We start from the raw sequence: 19,340 nt of genomic DNA, 5'->3' as shown, positions 1-19,340 counted from the left end.
ATGTATTACTTAAGTGGCAACGCTGTATGTGCTGTTAACGTGCAGTATTCTGTTAAGTGGGCAGTCAGTTCTGTTAAGTCGTTCAACATGCGGGCTGAAAAAATAGCAATCGTGCCCATTTTAAATAATTGAACACAATTTGTACATAAATAATAACAAAATTAAATGGTAATAAGCACAATAAACCATATACACCAAATGTAAAACAAAACAAACATCAGCAAAGCTGCAGAGACAGTGAAAGCAGGCAGAACAAAACGCATTGTGTTTATGTGTGCGTGAGTGCGTGTGTGTGTGCGTGCTGTGTGTGTGTATGAGTGAGTGAGCTGTTGACAAAAATACAAAAAAAAAATCGCAGCAAAATCAAAACAGGAAGTGCAAGATAAAAAGGATTATGTATAAAATAAACGTATATGATTAGTGCAAGTGCTTTTCGAATTCGAATTTTGCAGCAACAACAACAAGCGCTAAATGTGGGGGCGTTTTTTGAGTAGCATTCTGTGTTTACTTGTTGTTGATGCCGCCGCTTCAGGGACGCGTTTAAATATTATTGAATATCACGTCATTTGGCCACGCTGCTAGCACTGTCCCCTTCCCTCTCGCTCACTCTCTGTTATTGTTGTTGCTGCATATTTAATAAGCAAAGCTCACAGACACATATATATGCAGCAAACTTTTTTTTTTTGCAGTGAAATCCAAGACTTGCATTTATAAATGAATGTACAAAACTTACTGTTGATTGCTGTCTGTGTTTGTGTGCGGCTCTCTTTCTCTCTTTGAGTTCGCTTTCATATGTTAATGCTATTGTTTTCTGGCCTTTATCTTAAAAAAAATAAAAGTTTCGCGCTATCGCCAAACAGCAGCAGCCGCTCCCATTAAACAGAATTCTTGCTAAGCAGCATCTACAGCAGAGACAGCAAAAGAAGACCAAATCTAAAACAACAACAAGAACAACAACAACTGCAAGTGAAAGCTGCAATTGGATGCCGACGTTGCCACGCCCACAATGACAGCCGCTCCGCCCGTCCATAACAATGGCGAACAGGAACAGGAACAGCAACATGATCAACAATGCGCATTAGTTAAACGTGCCGAGGATGAGCGTGAGGATATATTTAAACGCTATGAACTGGGAACGGATCCCTCAAATAAGGTCGACTCCTGGGAGAATCCAACATTTGAGATCTATCACAAAACCGATAAGTAAGTAAAACTCTTTAAATATCCCCCCTCGTCAGTCACCCTCTCTCGAAATCTGTTTCATCGTTTGTACAATGTTTGTTGTTGTGATTTGATGACATGATGTCATGATAATTCAGCGAGCAGCTGCTTATGACTTGTTTTTTTTTATTTTGAATGATTGGCAACTAAAATCTGAGGGCGTTTTGCTTAAGGTAATTGAGAAAGATGAGTGTTTGTTTTCTGTTTAATTGTTTATTAATTTATTTAGTGTCAATAACCAATAACTTCAATTAAAATAAAATTTAATTTTAAATTCAAATTAAAAGGATAAAAAATATTTATAAATTGTATTAAATAATTATTTTCTGATTGACTATTTATTTATTTATTTGATTAATGTCAACTAAAGTCAGTCGATACAAAAGGATAAGAATATTTCAAATTAAATTAAAACTAAAAACAATAAATAAGAAAATATTAGAAAATTTATACGATTTCGGGGGCTATTTAAAAAACATCTTTGGCTGTGATTCAGACAAAGAAAAATTGATTTGGTTAAGATGCCCAACCACAAGAGCATGCAAAACTTTTATAAAATTGAACTCTGAGTTTAGTAAATAAAGTTCATGGAACTCAAACACAGTATCATTATCCACATGATAAGCTGACAACATTTATCAAGCTATTATCGCACACAGAACATAAAGTATAAATAAAGTAATAGGAATTTTTCTTACACCTGGTGGGAAATCGCTTGGCAAGCATATTTGATATCTTATCAGACACTGGCAAATTGCCAACTAATTGTTGTTGTTCTTTTTCTTTTGTTTATTCTTGTTTCTTGATGTTCTTAGATACGGCTTCATGCACGCCGCCTGCCTGCCATCCTCACGCGACTCCGAAGAGGCGCAGCGCATCAAGATCGAATTGGAGCGCGACAAGAAATGGGTGAAAATGTTGAAGGATTGGCCACCGCCACATGAGAAGCTGCACAAGCGCGTCTACAAAGGTATACCGGATCGTATGCGTTGGCCAGCCTGGAAGAAATTGCTTAACGTGCAACAGTCAATGGATACCAATGAGGGCATCTATGCGCGTATGCTGCAAATGGCCAAAGAGAATGCAACGGAGACGCGTCAAATCGATGCGGACGTCAATCGTCAGTTTCGAGACAATGTCGCCTATCGGGAACGCTACAGTGTCAAGCAATGCTCCCTGTTCAATATATTAAATGCATATAGCGTTTATAATTCAGAGTTGGGCTATTGCCAGGGCATGGCGTGTGTGGCGGGCGTTCTGCTGCTCTACATGCAGGAGGAGGAGGCATTCTGGGCTCTAAACACACTGATTACGGATCCCAAATTTGGCATGCACGGCCTGTTCATTGAGGGTTTCCCCAAGCTGACGCGCTTCATCGAGCATCACGATCGCATTCTGTCCAAGTTGATGCGTAAATTACACAAACATTTTATCAAACATAATGTGGATGCGTTGCTGTATGCCATCAAGTGGTTCTTTGTCGTCTTTGTGGAGCGCGTAAGTAAATTGTATATTTGTCTACTTAACTAAATTGAGTTGGAACTATCTCTACACAGGTGCCTTTTAGTCTGAGTTTACGTGTTTGGGATATTTTTCTGCTGGATGGCGATCGCGTCATTTTGGCCATGGCTGTTACCATACTCTATCTGCACAAGGATGAGCTGTTGCGCCTGAAGGATATGGATGCCATCATTGAATATTTGCAGGTGAAGCTGCACAAGAATTTCGGTTATAATGACGACGATGCTGTTCAAGCGTTGGAGCGTATTATGAAGAAGCTAAGGGATTTGAAATTGGATGTGCCGCCACCAGCAAAATCCAATGAGTTTCCCACACGAGAGCTGGGCGTATTTGTCGAGGCTGATCGGGATAAGAAGACGGGACAGAGGCGTGACTATACCAATACGGAGAAGCAAGTCTTAACCGATATAATGTCAAGGTTGTCAACATTTTCTAATTCAAATTAATCGTATTATAAATATCAATTAATTATATATATTAATTGCAGACAAGAACACAATGCAATCGAGGTACAATCAACAGTATCCTATGAGACATCCGAATGCGCAACGGGTGAGTTTGAAAGGAACAAATGACAATTTGTTTATATGATCTTTGCACAACAACTAATTACTTTACTATCTTTATATATATACACACCGATTACTAACGCTTGCTTCTCTATACTAAACGTAACAGCTAACTCTAATCAATTTGTATAAAAATTATGTATACATATATATATATAAAAAAAGCACTTGACAATGTTGTTTTAGTGTGTGGTGCAAGCTTTAAAATCAGAATTTATATCTTGAATTATTTTACTTTGTAAAGCAATACAAATATTGTTATTTTATTTTACACATGTATTATATAGTTTTATGATCGTCTTTACTTGTTTGTATTTGTATTTGAGCTTATGGGATATGTATTTATTGTTTTATGTCCCCATTTTGTATATATATACGATCCTTATACTTATGGGTTTTGTTGTCATCTAGTGAACATATATGTATTTAAATTAGCTATATTTTTATTTAGATTTCTTTTATATTTGATTATTATGAGGTTATCTGTTCTTAAGCGAGTTGCTATTTCATGATAAACTTTATTACAATAAGAGCCATCGTATAAATGGAACGAGTTTAATAAGTTTCATGGGTCTCTTCTATTAAATTGTTTGCATTGAACTTTAACTCAACAATTTGTTGCATGAGTCAGCGGCCATTTTCTGGGATTTCTAGGTGACTTATAAATGTACATATGCCTGTTTAGCAGCGACTCAGCCCAGTTTCGTTTTATAATATTTTTACTAAACTAAAAAAATAATAATTAATAAACATAAAAACTGTAAATATATATTTTTAAGGGATAAGCCAATTGATAAGTGATATCATATATATACAAATATATATATCTAACCCTCGCAGTGTCACGCCTATTAAATAAATGCGCTAAGTTCACACATGGTCAACCCCTTCAACGCCCCTCCCCCCACACACACACACATAAACACACCCATTTTGTAATTATAACTCGTTCTCTCAAAAAAAAATAAATAAAAAATAACGCATTTGTCTAACAATGTCTTCGCTCATAAACGCTTAACGCTAAATGTCTCTGCGCTGGATCTGTTATATGGATAATAACTGTGATAACCAACTTGTGTGTGTGTCTGTCTGTCGTCTGACTGAATCTGAAAAATTAAACTAAACTCCGCCAATCAATTCCCAAAAAACTCTCATTGTGTTCGTAGGTGATGCGTATTCAATGAAAACCTATCAGAGTATGACTAGTTTAGCCACCTCGACCGCAAATAGCAGTTATTCGCTGTGCAGCAATGGCTACGTGATCACCACCACCACCAACGGCCCCGACGACAATCGCAGCCAGAGCGTTAACAATCTCAACTATGCCGCCTGGCAATATCAGCAGCAGCACCACCACATGCACCACGATAGATTATCAAATCCGAGGCACAGCTACAGCAGCGATAATAGCGATAGTCGCAATCGACTCGATCTGGACAGGGCCCTGGAGCCGCTGCAGAGCCAGCATATGCTACATTTGCAGCCAGAGAGTCATCACCACCACTACCAACAACCATCAATCAAACAATCACCTCACGGCACACGCATTCTTGTCCAGAATCAGAATGGAATCGCAGGCAGCGTCGCTCCTCATGGGAAACAACAAATTCTAAACAATCAGCACAAAGACGAACTTAATCATAATATCGATAATGATGTTGAAGATGACGATGATGCGCTGAGCGTGGAAAATACGCGTCTTTAGTCTGCTTTCTATATAGTATATATATTTATGCCGTAGCATTTAAGTTTGATTTTGTACTTGAGTATTTAATTTACGATTATACCCTGTTTTTTTGTTTTTTGGTTTGCCGTTTGCTCAATTGAAATTGTTATGCCAATTGATTAGTTCAAATTACAGTGTATTAGCTTTAATTTTTGTGTACAACAACATTGGCTATCGTCATTTTGCTTTATGTATATTAGTGTAATACGTTGCAAAAAGAAACATTTCTCACACACTCTGATATTACTTAGTCACACGTCATACGATATCTACAAAGAAACAAACAAAAGAAAACAACTGATAATTCCTAAGAAACCAACGATTCCAGCAATACGTACAACGATTTTCAATGCACAACCCATAAAACTATCGTGAACTTATTTACTTACTTATATATACAATATATTATATATATATATATACAAACTACTGATATACTTATGCTTACATATATGTTGTAACTGCATATATACAAAATGTACTATTATTTCTGCCTAAGTTGAGTATTGCATTTACATATTTTGCTACACTCAAAACATTAGTTTATTGTTTACTGTTCGAGTTGAAGCCAAATTCACATTGTAGCTCTAGCAAAATCGTATGTAATATATATAATATACAAAATTAGTTAAATGCCACACATAAATAAAAATATAATTTTTTGTACTGAATTCATAATTTGTTGCTAGTTTTTGTTTATGTTCTTTCGACTTTTGCATGTTCTCAATTACTAGAAGCTAGCATAACTCTGAACTTATGCAGCTCTTGTTTGATTAATAAAAAAAAAAAGTAAAAAAAAAAAAATATTTTATTTTGCACAACACCCACTACAACACATACACTAACATCTCTAACCCAAAATTCGTATACTCAAACTAAATGCAAATTCTTTTTCAAAACATCAAAAATACAAACAAAATAAATTCTACAACGCATTGGCTAAATGGGAAAACGAAATAATCAATTTGGAACAACAACGAAAAAAACGCTACACAAAAAAACATTGGCAAAAAAATAACTTTAAAAAAACGTATAAACGTCTATCTATATAAAATACTATAAAAACAAAAAAACAAAACAAAAATATTAGTTACGCTTACTGTTCCCGAGGATTCGCACTCAATACGAAGTTCGCTTGCAGGTACTTCAGTTGCCTCGCACGGCTCATCGGAGACCATGTCGCTGGAGGACAATAAGTGAGCACAATACTCAATATATAAATTTTGACTGATTTCGATTGAAGCTAATTGTTATATTTATATATTTGTAGCGTTCATTTGAAAACCGCCAATTTGCTGCAAAATGCACCACAGCGCGAACTGCTACTAGGCACCTGACGTCAGCTGCCGCCGTCGTCGAATGCGACGGTAGCAAACAACAGTAAGAACACCACAACATCATCAGTATCAACAACAACAATAGCAACAGCAACAACAATAACAGCAACAGCAACAATCACAGCCACATCCACACCGCCGCCGGTGCCGCCACGTTCGCCGCTGGCGCTTGGATGATTAGCCAGGACGACGACGACAAACAAAGCCTAGCCGCTGAGGCAGCTCTGAATCTTGTCATCGTCGTCCTGGGTCTAGCTTTAAGCTTTGTCGCCTTGCCACAACCAAAACAAACACACCACACACACAATTTTCGAAAATTTCAAGTTTCTTGCTCTCAAATATCAATAATATTCGGCAAACCATTTTTGATATCCTTTGTACATAAAAACAAAAACAAATCTTAACAAAGTGTGCTTGTAAAGAAAATTTGAATATAACATAGCCAAAAATAAATACAAACAAATAAAACTGACAAAGGGCCAACTGGGAAAAGGGCCTAAAACATTTAACAAAACATTCAAGCAACAAAAAGCAATCGAGAATTAAACGCAAAAAACTAAAGAGAATACAAAAAATATATAAAATACAAAATATAAATATTGTAGCAAGAGCAACTCGTATTTAATACAAAACAAAAAAAAACAAAAACAAAGATAAACTAAACAACTAAATTGCATATTAAATTACAATATATAAATATAAATTATAGATATTATAGACATGTTGTAAATTGTACTTGTATATACGTACCGAACAAAATACAAAGCAACGTTAAAAATTCAAAACAAAACACAAAGTTACGTCCATGAAGTATATTAAACATTAAGCATTAAACAACAGCAACAACAACAAAATGCTACCAAATATAAATGCAACAAGAGCAACAAGATGAATGATTATGATTACGATTATTTATATATATAGTTATGTATGCGTATCTTAATATAAAACCAAATGCAAGTTTATAACTAATTTTAGGTAATTTATAATTTACAAAAATGGAAAACTATGTATATGCGTAAATTTAAATTTATCAAGCAGTATAATCAAGATACTTTGCTCTCTCAAAACAATCAATTTGTGGTTTTTATTTAGTTTTCTTTTTTTTTTGTTTAAATTTCAAGGTTAATGTAAATTCAGTTTCTAAATAAACAAAATTGAATTTTTTGTAAAACTTTTTATTAGAATCTACAGCACCAAACTTTACGTATCTTGATCCAATTTAATTTTGCCACCCTTTTCAAAGATTGTGCCCAGATCCTTAAGGGATACCTCGGCTGTGCCGCGTGGCAAGGGCTGCGGCTGATTGGGACCCGGTTTCCAGCCAACAAGGTAAATAATTTGAAAAGTGGCCGGAATGCCCTCTTCGTTGGGTTTGCCGTACAGCTCCTTGTAGATGGCACTGGCCGCCAGCATCGTCTCGCGACTGAGATGCGCCGGCCTATTGAACGCCGCATTATTCTCGGCCATGCCCTTGAGATCCCACATCAGCTCAAACATGCTCGGGTACCCAATGATCAGCTCATCCGTATCAATGGTTAGCATCGTAAACCCGGCCCGATTCAGCAGAGAACCAATGTCGCGTATCTGTGTAAAGGGCGAAACGTGCGGCGCAATGCCACCTTTCCGCTCCAGCTCGGCCAGTTGCAGTGAGGAGCGCAGCTCATAGAGTGTGTCGCCGCCAAAGAGCGAAGCTATAAAGACGCCATCAGGTTTCAAGCTGCGCTTGATGCGCGCAAAACAACCAGGCAAATCGTTGACCCAGTGCAAGCTCAAGCTGGAGATGATCAGATCCAGCGAATTCTCCTCAAACTGCAAAAGCAATGGATTACATTAAGATTCCCCATTAAAATAAAAGATTTTTGCCGTATACCCACATCCAATTGCTCCTCATCCTGCAGCTGCTTGTGCATCTGCAAGCCGGGCGTGCCCTGTGCCTGCTCCAACATTGTGGCGCTCGTATCCGTCAGCGTCAGATGCTCCACGCACTCGGCGAGTATGTGTCGGGAGATAAAGCCACGATTACAACCGATATCGGCGGCTGTCTTGAACTCGCGCTTAATGTCAAACACACGATCCGCTAGGCGAAAGCCCACCTCCTCCTTTAGGTAATCATATAGACCCACATCGGCGCTGTAAAAACATTTATATTATTTGTTGCAGTGGCAGCAATAATAACAGCAAATAAAAATTACCTGAGTGCAGCACGTTCCTTTTGCAGCCGCTTTGCATTCCTGTCGAATATGTTCATGTGTGTTGGCTGCGTTGTCAAGCAGCGCCAGGCGCCACAATTCTGTGTTAAGCGTTTTGTGCAGGTTTTAAACATCATTAAATAATAATTATTAATGCCGTAATGCCGGCTACGAAAACAATAATACAAATCACAGCTGTTTCTCTCTACGGCTAGTATGTTGTTAACAAAATACCATATGCTGTTAATACAGGGTGCTTCCAATTAACAGAGACCATATGCATTCATCCTTTTATGTGTATCTACTTTTCATTAATTTCATTCAAATTGTGCAGTTTATTTAGAATAACTGTATAGTACGACTGTTCGCAGACTTGTTTGAGTACTTTTAAGTGAGTAGTTTGATTTTATCAACTACAAATCAGTGCTGCTCAGCGTAGGGCAACTGTCCGCGCTGTTCAGCACTGCTAAGTTTTGTTTTGGCGCGAAACGCTGCAAAAGTGAAGATCGTCGTTTGTATTATTGATTTGAATTGAAATGATGAATTTCTCGCGCAGCTCGCTGCGCTACGCGCACACCAATGGCTACACGGGACTGCTGTACACGCCAAAGGGTGATTACATAATCACATGCGGCACCGATGGCGACATTCGCCACTGGACCTGCATAAGCGACGATGATCCTCGCTCCACCTGCCTGGGTGAATTTGTGATGTGCATTGCCCATACGGGCACACGACTGCTCGCCTCCACAGATCGCAATACGGTGCATGCGTATACGTTCCCCGACATGGACAGTGATGGCATCCTGATGCGATTTACAGCGCCAGCGACTTGCCTACGAGTTTGTGGCGAATTTACGGCTGCGGGCAGTGAAGATACCAGCATAAAAGTGCTGCGTGGTGATAATGCTGGCCAAGAGACTATGCTGGAGGGTCACAAGGGACCCATTTTGGCGTTGGATGTGCACGCCGAACGACAACTGTTGGCCTCCATTGCAGGCGATGGCCACTTAAAGATTTGGAATTTTGCCACGGGCGTCGAGGTGAAGAGCGTGTCCGGATTGCCTCGCGTGAATAGTTTCGAAAGCGCCAGCCTCTTTGGCACGCCCAGCTTTGAACCGCAGTGCGGTGAGCAATTGGCCTATGCATTGGACAAGGAGATTTTAGTGCTGAACACATCCAACTGGGAGTTGGCATATAAGCTGTTGGATGAACGCGTCTCCAGTAACTATAGCTGCTGTCAGTTCTCACCGAACGGGGAGCGTCTGGCCGCTGGGACGACCAGCGGTGAATTGAGCATCTTTGATGTGAAACGGCGACGGGCGCTCCAAGTGGAGGCGCCACCGTCTGATTGCAAGGCGATTACGTGCCTTGCCTGGAATCCAGCTAATATGGATGAGTTGGCCTTTTGTGATGCCACCGGCCAGCTGGGCACCATATTCCTTGGTGATGAGACACAAGATGAACTCGAGCTGGTGGGCGAATCGGATGAGCTGCTGGCAGGTACAGATTTCGAATTTGAACAGGGCAATGGAGGGGAAGTGGACGATGCCGACGATGGCGATGGCGTTAGTCTGGAGCAGCTGAAGCGCAAAGTTATGAGCAATGCGAACTATGCAGAGGCAGAGGCTCAGGATGATGATGATGAGCACTCCCGACACTCCTTGGCGAGCAGCAGCCATGCACCGTCTGCAACTCCACAAGTGAAACTGTTCAAGCAGCAGGCGGCCTTCCAGCCGGGTGCTACTCCAAATGAGCTAGAGCATCGCTATTTGGCATGGAACGATGTCGGCATTGTGTCAGCGCATGCGGAACCCAATGGAGATGGTGCCATTGATGTGGAATTCCATGATGCCAGTGTGCATCATGCACTCCACTTGAGCAACAATTACAATCAACATAATGTGGCGAGTTTGAGTCGCAGCGCTTTGGCCTTGGCCTCCACGGAGAGCGGCAAGCTGGTCGTGATTGCCTTGGCGGCGGCCGGGAATAAGGAATGGTCACTCAGTCTACCCGATTGCGAGAGCGTGGAGGCGCTGGTGGCAACCAGCCAACTGATTGCTGTCGCCACCAGTAATCACTTTCTGCGACTCTTCAGCGTGATGGGCACCCAAAGGGAGGTGCTCAGCATTCCAGGACCTGTACTAGCGCTGGCTGGACATGAGCATAGTTTGCTGTGCGTCTACCATTCCGCCGGTTGCAGCCAGCAGCAACAGCATCTCGCCGGCATGTTGATCCATGTCAGTGGCTTGAGTTTACGCGTGGAACAGGTGCCGGTTTCATTGACGCCGGGTCGACAATTGAGCTGGCTGGGTTTCTCGGATGTTGGCTCGCCCTGCTTGGCCGATAATATGGGTCTCGTCCAGCTGTATAGGCGGGCAAGCAATGCCTGGTTTCCCATATGTGACACATTGAAACAGAGCACAAGTGTTTGCAATAATTATTTTATAGTTTCACTTTCAGAGCCGAGGCAGATCATTCAAGCGGTGCTGTGCCGCGCCAGCTCATATCCGATGACAAATCCACGTCCAATGGTGCAGGAGTTGCGCCTACAACTGCCACTCTGCGACATTGAGTTGGAGAAGACGGAGCTGGAGGATACGCTAATGCGGGCGTGTATTATGCAAGTGGACGGCGCCGAGAAGCTGCAAAAGGAAATGGCCATCAAGCTGTTCGCCTTGGCCTGTAGCAACGAGTGCGAGGCACGCGCCAGGGAACTTGTGGAGAATATTGCCTGCACCGAGCTCCTTCAGCTTGCCGTCAAGTATGCCTCGAAGCGTGGCCGCATTCATCTGTCGGATAGATTGTGTGAACTATTGCCACAACTGGAGGCGGTGCAGGAGGCGCGTAAACAGCAACAGCTCCTCGGCGCCAATGGCATTGCGGCGACCATTGTGCTGCCCATGATGCCCCAGCTATCGACTGCTGGGACTCCGAAATTGGCGCCCAAGGCCATGGAGCTAAGCGCATCGAAACGTAGTGCGCTGAAACGCTTCTCGAATTCACCCAATCTATTCAAAGCGGCAGCCGCATCTCGTCCAGCGACTCCAGATGCTACCATCACTCCATTGGATACGCAAGAAAATCTGTTTGGTGAATCAGAATCGCAGACGAGCGACACCAAGTCAGCAACTGAAAGTGATCAGCGATCGCCTCTTAATTCGGTCAATCCGTTTGCCATGAAACGCAAACTGGTCGACACTGGCGTCATCTTTGGCTCCGAGAAACTCAAGTTGGCTAAGAAATAAAATCTTGCTCATTTTATGAATAGTGTTGTAATGTTTAGTTGTATGAATTAATTTTTTTTATGTTTTAATAATAGATACAATGATCTAATTGGCTTTATGTATTTGTCTTTTTAAATTTTAGTTGTTAGCCCAATAACTGAATTTATTCGTAATTATATGAAAATTAAAAATTAATTTGAATTCGCAAGTTCAGGTCACACTGCATTAGCAGTCGGTCACACTGTACCCAAGTCAAAGAAACGTTTTGCTCACAATTGCCAAAACTGGTCACACTGCAGAGAGTACGATTTTTGTTATTCCCCGATAAAGTGGAAAGATCTGGAATAAAATGCACTTTGTTTATCACGTGGTTACTTGAAAAATGGTGTACGTGCCGTTTGTTTTGTGTAATTTCATAAGTAGAAAGAATTTTAAGTCACACAGAGGAACTATTCAGTTTAATTTAAAATCGTATTACACCCAATATTTTAATACTAACAAACAAACACACAAAATACAAAACAAAAATACATTCAATACATATTAAGAAGGCGTGGCATGTTTTTAACTCAAACAAAAATTCGCAGTGGTAAGTGAAAGAAGTACATACACACATGTAAGTATATATACGCATATATATATATATGTATATGTATATATATATATGTATCCATATGCATACATACATGTATATAGCAACGCTTAAAAAAATAAAACGGAGAGACCAGACCATCACATAGTTTTGTATTTTGTGACGTAGGCGCAAGTGCATTTCTATATAAACAGTTGCGCTCAAAGCGCTGTCGCCATTGACCGTTTAACTGTTACAGCGTGTAGTGTGAGAGAGCGTTGCTCTTGCCGATTGTTAATAAAAAGAAGAAGTAAAAATACGGAGAACGATTGTGTGTTTTGTTCTTTGTGACCGTATAAGTTTGTATGTGCGTCGCGCTACGTGTATGCAGGTGTATGTTTGTTTGCCAGCGAAACAGTTTTATTGTTTGTTCCTTTGTGTTCGTACCCATATTTATCATGTCAAATGAAAAACTACAAATAACCAATGGTCAAAAGATGGCGATTCCTGTAAATACTAAATTAAAAATCATTACAAACACAGCAACAATGCCACCTTCCGTTTCGCCGCAAGCGACGCCGCCAGAAAATTCAGATATATTTTCAAATCATAAAACCGACGACAACGACAACAAAATTGAAGATTCTAATGGCGATCCGCAACGCAAGGCATGGGGTAAGTAGGCAACCTAGGTAGGTTACAAAAAAAATTAAACACTAGTTTACACACCCGTAATTAGAACGTGAACTGATTGGAAGCTTTCTGCTCAAGATGGCCGAGGAACAAGTAGTGAGCGCCCGCAGAGATTGGTTCGTGGATAAGCGCATCCTTCGATGCAAATTCGAGGAGCATCTGCAGTCGGAGCCCAAAGAGTTGCGCACCAAACTGACCATCAATGGCCCCTACAATGTGAGTATTGATTAACTATAATTTCGAATTCGATATGGTGATGCAAAAGTTACAAATCATTACTAGTGTTTGGTTAAAGCACTAATCAGACCATAAATAGAGGCAATACAATATACGCATTCATACAAAGATTGCTTTCAACGGGATCATGTCACTGTGCGCAAACGGCTGTTCGAACAAGCAATTTGCATATCGAGTCAATGAGACCAATTTTAAGATCGTATTGTCTGCTTAGTGGTTAGGTTAGGTTATGTTGGCTGTCAGCCATAAATATGCCATAAACTTTAATTATTAGCATTTATATAAACCAGAACGAATTGAAAATTAGTATTTACTTAAAAAATATTCTTTTGCAATCGTAAGCTCCTTGAAAATTAATGAATTTACTGATAATATTGAATTAACAAATCCAAGATAAGTGCAAATTAATAACTGTTACTCATCCAAAAGTACTTAAATTCCATGCACTCTTTGCTCACTCAATCGCATGCTGATGTTTTGCCTTTGTTCTATCAGTTGTGATTTCTCTCACTCTTTTCGTCTCGGCTGTGGGGCTTGCCCACAAAATATATCCGGTTTTTTTTTTAATTGTTCTATCTGACGCTAATCAGCTGTTTACAAAAAAAATTAAGAAGTGTGTGCTATGCCGGTTTTGTGGAATCTAAATACAAGCTTATTTATAGGACAAATATTATTTTTATCTGATAGTTTTCATTTTTCGCAAGTGTAATGCACAACCAATTTATACGTTAAATCCCATACTACATTTTATGTATGTATATGTTTCTAAAGAGTTGTATGCCAAGTGGAGCTAGCGTGTTGCTGTGATTCCCCTTACTCAAACCTAGTTGACTCATCTCGAGTGATATTTACATATATTTTATGTTTATACTATATAAGCGACAACAAAGCAAAATCGATTGATAGCTGTGTATATATTCATGTTTATAACTGTCTTTTCTATTTATAGATCGGAACACTGTTGAAGCGTACAAACTTTTTGATGAATACGCCGCGCGGCGATTACAATTACCGCATCAAGAACCTGACCATGATGGAGTTTCGCAAGGAAAAATGTAACAACATGGAAGAGAATCAGCGGCAAAATGATCCAGTTGCCGTTAGTAGTGTGATAAACGCATCGCTTGATGATGATTCGATTACCCAGAGTAATATCTCTTTATTCTTTAATCATATTTCCATATCGTAGGATATTGATTGATTTCTGCTGTACTTCCTACCATAGAATATGTACTGGACGATTCCGCCGAACTGGTGGCATTGAATTATGAAAAGACCCAAATTCAAAAGCGCAACAAGAATTTCGAGCTGAATTCGATGGGATGCTACATTTGTCAATGCAATTTTGAAAGCATTGAGAAATACGAGGAACACATCGAATACCATGGCGATGAGTCGGAATTTGAGTCGTTGCGCAAAATGGAAAAATAGTACGATATTTATATATTTAGATAGATGCCCAGATCTTTAATCTATAATCATTCTCTTATGATTACAGTGCGAAACCCATGCTGAAGCTATCGTATCAAAGCTGCGTAGATAGCCATTATTTTGGATTTACGCTTGCAACGCAACTCAAGGACATTGTGATTGAAAAGATTATAATTGTACAATCACGTCAGTTCTACTATGTCTACAATCATCGTCTACCGGTCGACATATCCGATAATGGCCAAATGATCTTCTTTGTCGACTCGCATGTATTTATGATATTGCGGGAACAGCCCATTGTTATTGGCTATAGTCAGCTGGTGAAGGGCGAACGTAAACATTATGTCGAACAGCATCATTTCATGCGCACCGAGGCATTGCCCAATGTCATTTTCAATGTGAATCCATATCGACTCTCCAAAGGTAAGCAATTTAAGGGCGGACACCTGGAGCCGGCAATACCGCCCGATGAGGTCCTGAAGGCCGTGAAACTTAATGCGCCGATTGCCCAAAAGCAGCTGGTCGCCTACAATCAGGATTATGGCAACTATTGTGATCTCGGAAAGATACTAACGCCTACGAATTTATACGGGGCACTGGGCACTCTGCTCCAGGTGGAGGATATTGAGCGCATACAATCCTATGTGGCACTTAAACACTCAAAAATGGAGCTGCATCAGTTTGGCAAAGACTTGTCCGTTAAGCTGCGGTCCAATACGGCAAGTGCGAATACTGTACTTTCACCAGGCGATGATGTGCTGATCATCAACGAGCGTTGCACCAACTCAATTCCGAAGGGGCCTGGCATGGCGAATAGTGTGTGCCAATTGTTGGATAATAATGAGCTGCAAATGAAATTGGCACTGATGGAATTTGATGCGCTCGTCCGTTGGGGCCACGCGACAAACAAACAGTTTGGCGAACCGGAGAAGAATCGTAAGGAGCCGCGTATTTATTTCGCACGCATTCTGGGCGTATCGGATCAGCGCGTCAACATCACTTGTGATCGTAGTCTACCGGATAATACCACATTTACGCTCATCTTTCGTCCGCTGCGTTCCATTCAACGCTATCAGTATCGTGCACTGGAGCAACTCAAGTCAATGAATGCGGATCATGTACAGCGTCTGCTCTTTCCACAGAACATAGACAGGCAGCCGCTGGCCAAAGGTGCCTTACGACTGAACAATCTGCAAATCGGTTGTAATTTCCAACAGCTGCGGGCTGTGCAACAGATTGCTCTAGCCGACAAGCTGCCAGCACCGTATATTATATTAGGGCCACCGGGCACCGGTAAAACTGCCACAATTTGTGAGGCCATCTATCAGTTGTATGTGGAACGGCCGGAGACACACATTCTTGTGCTCGCCGGCTCGAATACGGCTTGTGATGAGATTGCGTTGCGTCTGCTGCGCTGCATTGCCAAAGTGAATAACGGTCAATCGCGTCCGCTGGTACGCGTCTTTTCGGCCAGTTGCGATCGTCGCATCGATGGCATCGATGATCTCTTGCTCGAATATTCCAACATGTATTCTGCGCATTTTTATCCCGCCGTGGAGGCGGTGCACGATTATCGGATTGTTGTCTGTACACTAAGTTTGGCAGGCAAACTCTCAACGGGTGGCTTTGGAAGTGACGAGTGTAAGCGCAAAGTATTCTCGCATGTATTCGTCGATGAGGCGGCCGCATCAACCGAACCGGAGGTCTTAATGGGCATTGCCTGTACCATTGCACCGACAACAAACCTAATACTGTCCGGAGATCATAAGCAACTGGGGGCAGTGCTGCAATCGCAACGTGCCGGTGATTGGGGTCTAGGCGTATCGCTGTTTGAACGTCTGATCCAGCGCGATTGCTATGGCCTGGACGAGAATGGTGATTACAATGCAGCCGTGCAGACGCGACTCGTGCATAACTATCGTTCCCATCCCGAAATTGTTGCGCTCTACAATGGTCTCTACTACAACAGTGAACTCAAATCGAAGGCCCCATTGAGTATGGACCAATTATTAAATATATATATCACAGCAAATTCTTATACATTCTTATTTTGCAGAAAATGTGGATCTTGCTAAAAACTGGTTTCATGCGCCTAACGCTGATTTTCCCATCATATTTCATTCGGTTTTTGGTGCTATGAATCAGCAAAGTTCGAAAAGGTGAGTTCCTCAAGCTTGAATATTCAAAATTTCAAAACTAATCAATTTATCTTCTCGTGTGCAGTTTATGCAACAATAAAGAGATTGATGCTGTCATGGATTATGTGAAGGATCTAATGTATTTAGGCATCAATGGTGAGAAATTGGCACAAACGGATATTGGCATTATATCGCCGTATAAGAATCAATATCAACGCATCCAGGAGCAACTCAACATGCGCAATTGGCATCAAATCGATTGTGGATCGGTTGAATCGTTTCAGGGCAAAGAGAAGCAAATAATAATTGTTTCGTTTGTGCGCTCATTTACCGAATACTTGGGATTCCTCAATAATAGTCGAGTGAGTGTGTTCCGTGTTAACTAAATTTTAATTTCTCTAATCATTAATCATTCGCAGCGTTTGAACGTTTTGCTATCGCGTCCAATGTCTTTGCTTATATTAATTGGTAATCCGCGCACGCTTAGCAAGAATGAGGAATTTCGTCATATCATCGACATTTGCCGGATTCGTAAAACGCTCGTCGGTTCGCCCTATTATCCGGATGATAATAAGACGAACGAGGCAAACGCTCAATCCGATGCTGATAATAATACAAATAATCTGAAAAATGGGTATCGCCAAAAGATCGCAAGGATTAATAACACCAACAACAATAACTGTGCGCAGTCATTGGGACAGACATTCAAGCGAAGTAATAATAATCGTTGTCATAATTATCAATATCATTACCAAAGAAACCAAAGAATTTGTGAAAACGATCATAAATGCCTGCATAAAGATGCCTATAATGCAGCAAATTTTGGATTTCGAATGATCGCCCATAAGGGATAATTGGCTTTGATACCTCCAAGCATTCTTAAATCGTTTTATTTCTTATATATAACATATTTATATATAAAAATATTCACGGCTGTTTTGTATCCCAAAATCAAGCCATTGCAGCAACTGTATTTGCAATAATTCAATAACGTAATAAATTTGCATATGCTTGTGATAATCTTTTTTCTACTTATAACAATACTTGTCACATTTCTCTGGCTGCCATTTGTTTGTCTTTTTTAATGTCTTTCTAAATATATAATGGCTTACATTTATTTTATTTTAGCAACAAAACCACGCAGCAAGGCGGTCTATAATAAGAAGCTGGTGGAATTGAGCACCCTGGTGGCTAAAAAATCCGAGCTTGAGGAGATTTTTGACGAGCTGCCCAGTGTGCCGACTAATGGGGACAGCGATACCGATTCAGAGCCGCCAATCCGAAGTGAAATGCAGAATTTAACAATTAATATGCCCCCCGTGACAATTGCTCCACGTGCACCACGACTAGCACATAATAACAGGCCCCCACCGCCAGTCAATGTACCACCACGGACAATGCCACAGCCATCACCAAGGACAATGCCACAGCCATCACCAAGGACAATGCCACAGCCACCACTACGGACAATGCCACAGCCATCACCATGGACAATGCCACAGCCACCACCACGGAGAATGTCACAGCCATCACCATGGATAAGGCCGCAGCCATCACCATTGAGAAGGCCACAGCCATCACCATTGAGAAGGCCACAGCCACCAATCGCAAAGAAAGAATCAGAATGTGTTATATTATAAGTATGTCTTATAGTATATAAACTACGAGGACTACACCGGGCTTAAATGTGCCCAGTGTTATCTTTTTTAACGTTTGCTGTTTGTGTCAAATTGCAAAGGATGCAGCCATTAATGCTGCTCTTTTTGCAATCTATTGCAAACAGTTAAAATTCACAAGGTGTGTATTAAAACAAGTTACGTAAAGCTTGTTTTAATATATCAATTGTGAATTTTCAATGACATTTTTATATATTTATTATGTATGTATGTACAATCTTTTCAATTGGATTCGCACATCATACTAAGTGTATAAAATATGTCAGTGTGTGATTTTTCTTATCATATTTATGTATAATGCAATGAAATTTGTACCTAGACACGATGTTTTGTTGGTTTTGAAACCCAGCCAGTAACAAAAGCTACACCAATGTTCAAAACATTTCTGCGAATATATGTTTTAGTCGAAATTTTGATTTGTGCATTCTGTATGCCAAAAAAATTAAGGAAGAAATGTGCACATTAATATATTAAGCGGAAAATTTAAAAATTCATTTATATCCATGTTAATCGAGAATAAATATAAACTAAATGCTTATTGGACAACAAACTGTATTGTGTTCTTCATTGTGTGCTTCAGTCAAAAAAATAATTTTCCTTCCAATGTGTTCTATTTTCACTAAACTTTGTTCAAAATAATAACTTCACTTGTATTTTCTGCTTCAGTACACTTCTAGGGTTGAGTAACAATGAATTGCTTATGCAAACTTAAGGTAGCTTCAGCTAATTACAGCGTCGAGAGGAGGATGTGGATCCTATGCTAATTATGCTAAAGTGATGTGAGTTGATAACCTAAGCATA

General features: G+C 40.4%; 4 protein-coding genes across 8 annotated transcripts; 3 read left to right on the top strand and 1 right to left on the bottom strand.

The window, feature by feature from the left end:
• Positions 1–62: 62 nt before the first annotated feature.
• LOC6569061 (USP6 N-terminal-like protein) lies at positions 63–6,925 on the top strand. 4 transcript variants are annotated; one of them, XM_032741006.1, is made up of 6 exons: positions 63–168; positions 690–1,203; positions 2,037–2,718; positions 2,778–3,160; positions 3,230–3,294; positions 4,478–5,708. In XM_032741006.1, exons 2-6 carry the CDS (start codon positions 1,007–1,009, stop codon positions 5,014–5,016), a joined length of 1,866 nt encoding a protein of 621 aa, XP_032596897.1. In that variant the 5' UTR covers positions 63–168; positions 690–1,006; the 3' UTR covers positions 5,017–5,708. The 4 variants fall into 4 exon arrangements, with proteins under 4 accessions (XP_032596897.1, XP_001995068.1, XP_032596898.1 ...); XM_001995032.2 differs by having other exon boundaries at positions 67–168; positions 861–1,203; positions 4,478–5,712; XM_032741007.2 differs by lacking the exons at positions 63–168; positions 4,478–5,708 and adding exons at positions 6,128–6,233; positions 6,308–6,925 and having other exon boundaries at positions 750–1,203.
• Positions 6,926–7,438: 513 nt separating this feature from the next.
• On the bottom strand, positions 7,439–8,667 carry LOC6569062 (arginine-hydroxylase NDUFAF5, mitochondrial). The gene is made up of 3 exons (XM_001995033.3): positions 8,570–8,667; positions 8,252–8,507; positions 7,439–8,186 (listed from the first exon to the last, which is right to left on the bottom strand). Exons 1-3 carry the CDS (start codon positions 8,623–8,625, stop codon positions 7,578–7,580), a joined length of 921 nt encoding a protein of 306 aa, XP_001995069.1. The 5' UTR covers positions 8,626–8,667; the 3' UTR covers positions 7,439–7,577.
• Positions 8,668–9,034: 367 nt separating this feature from the next.
• LOC6569063 (WD repeat and HMG-box DNA-binding protein 1) lies at positions 9,035–11,902 on the top strand. Its single transcript, XM_001995034.3, has one exon. The coding sequence runs from the start codon at positions 9,103–9,105 to the stop codon at positions 11,812–11,814; it is 2,712 nt and encodes a 903-aa protein (XP_001995070.2). The 5' UTR covers positions 9,035–9,102; the 3' UTR covers positions 11,815–11,902.
• A 434-nt stretch (positions 11,903–12,336) lies between these two features.
• LOC6569064 lies at positions 12,337–19,084 on the top strand. Of its 2 annotated transcripts, XM_032741190.2 has the most exons (10): positions 12,337–12,382; positions 12,908–13,039; positions 13,104–13,273; positions 14,244–14,442; positions 14,520–14,724; positions 14,793–16,720; positions 16,782–16,884; positions 16,949–17,225; positions 17,283–17,577; positions 17,992–19,084. In XM_032741190.2, exons 1-10 carry the CDS (start codon positions 12,352–12,354, stop codon positions 18,501–18,503), a joined length of 3,852 nt encoding a protein of 1,283 aa, XP_032597081.1. In that variant the 5' UTR covers positions 12,337–12,351; the 3' UTR covers positions 18,504–19,084. The 2 variants fall into 2 exon arrangements, with proteins under 2 accessions (XP_032597081.1, XP_001995071.2); XM_001995035.2 differs by lacking the exon at positions 12,337–12,382 and having other exon boundaries at positions 12,604–13,039.
• The last annotated feature ends 256 nt before the right edge of the window (positions 19,085–19,340 follow it).

The sequence above is a fragment of the Drosophila grimshawi genome, unplaced genomic scaffold (assembly GCF_018153295.1).
Source record: "Drosophila grimshawi isolate 15287-2541.00 unplaced genomic scaffold, ASM1815329v1 contig_1367, whole genome shotgun sequence".
In the NCBI taxonomy this organism is placed as follows: Eukaryota; Metazoa; Arthropoda; class Insecta; order Diptera; family Drosophilidae; genus Drosophila; species Drosophila grimshawi.
Note: the sequence above shows the minus strand (reverse complement) of the source record. Positions and strands in the feature narration are given on the sequence as shown.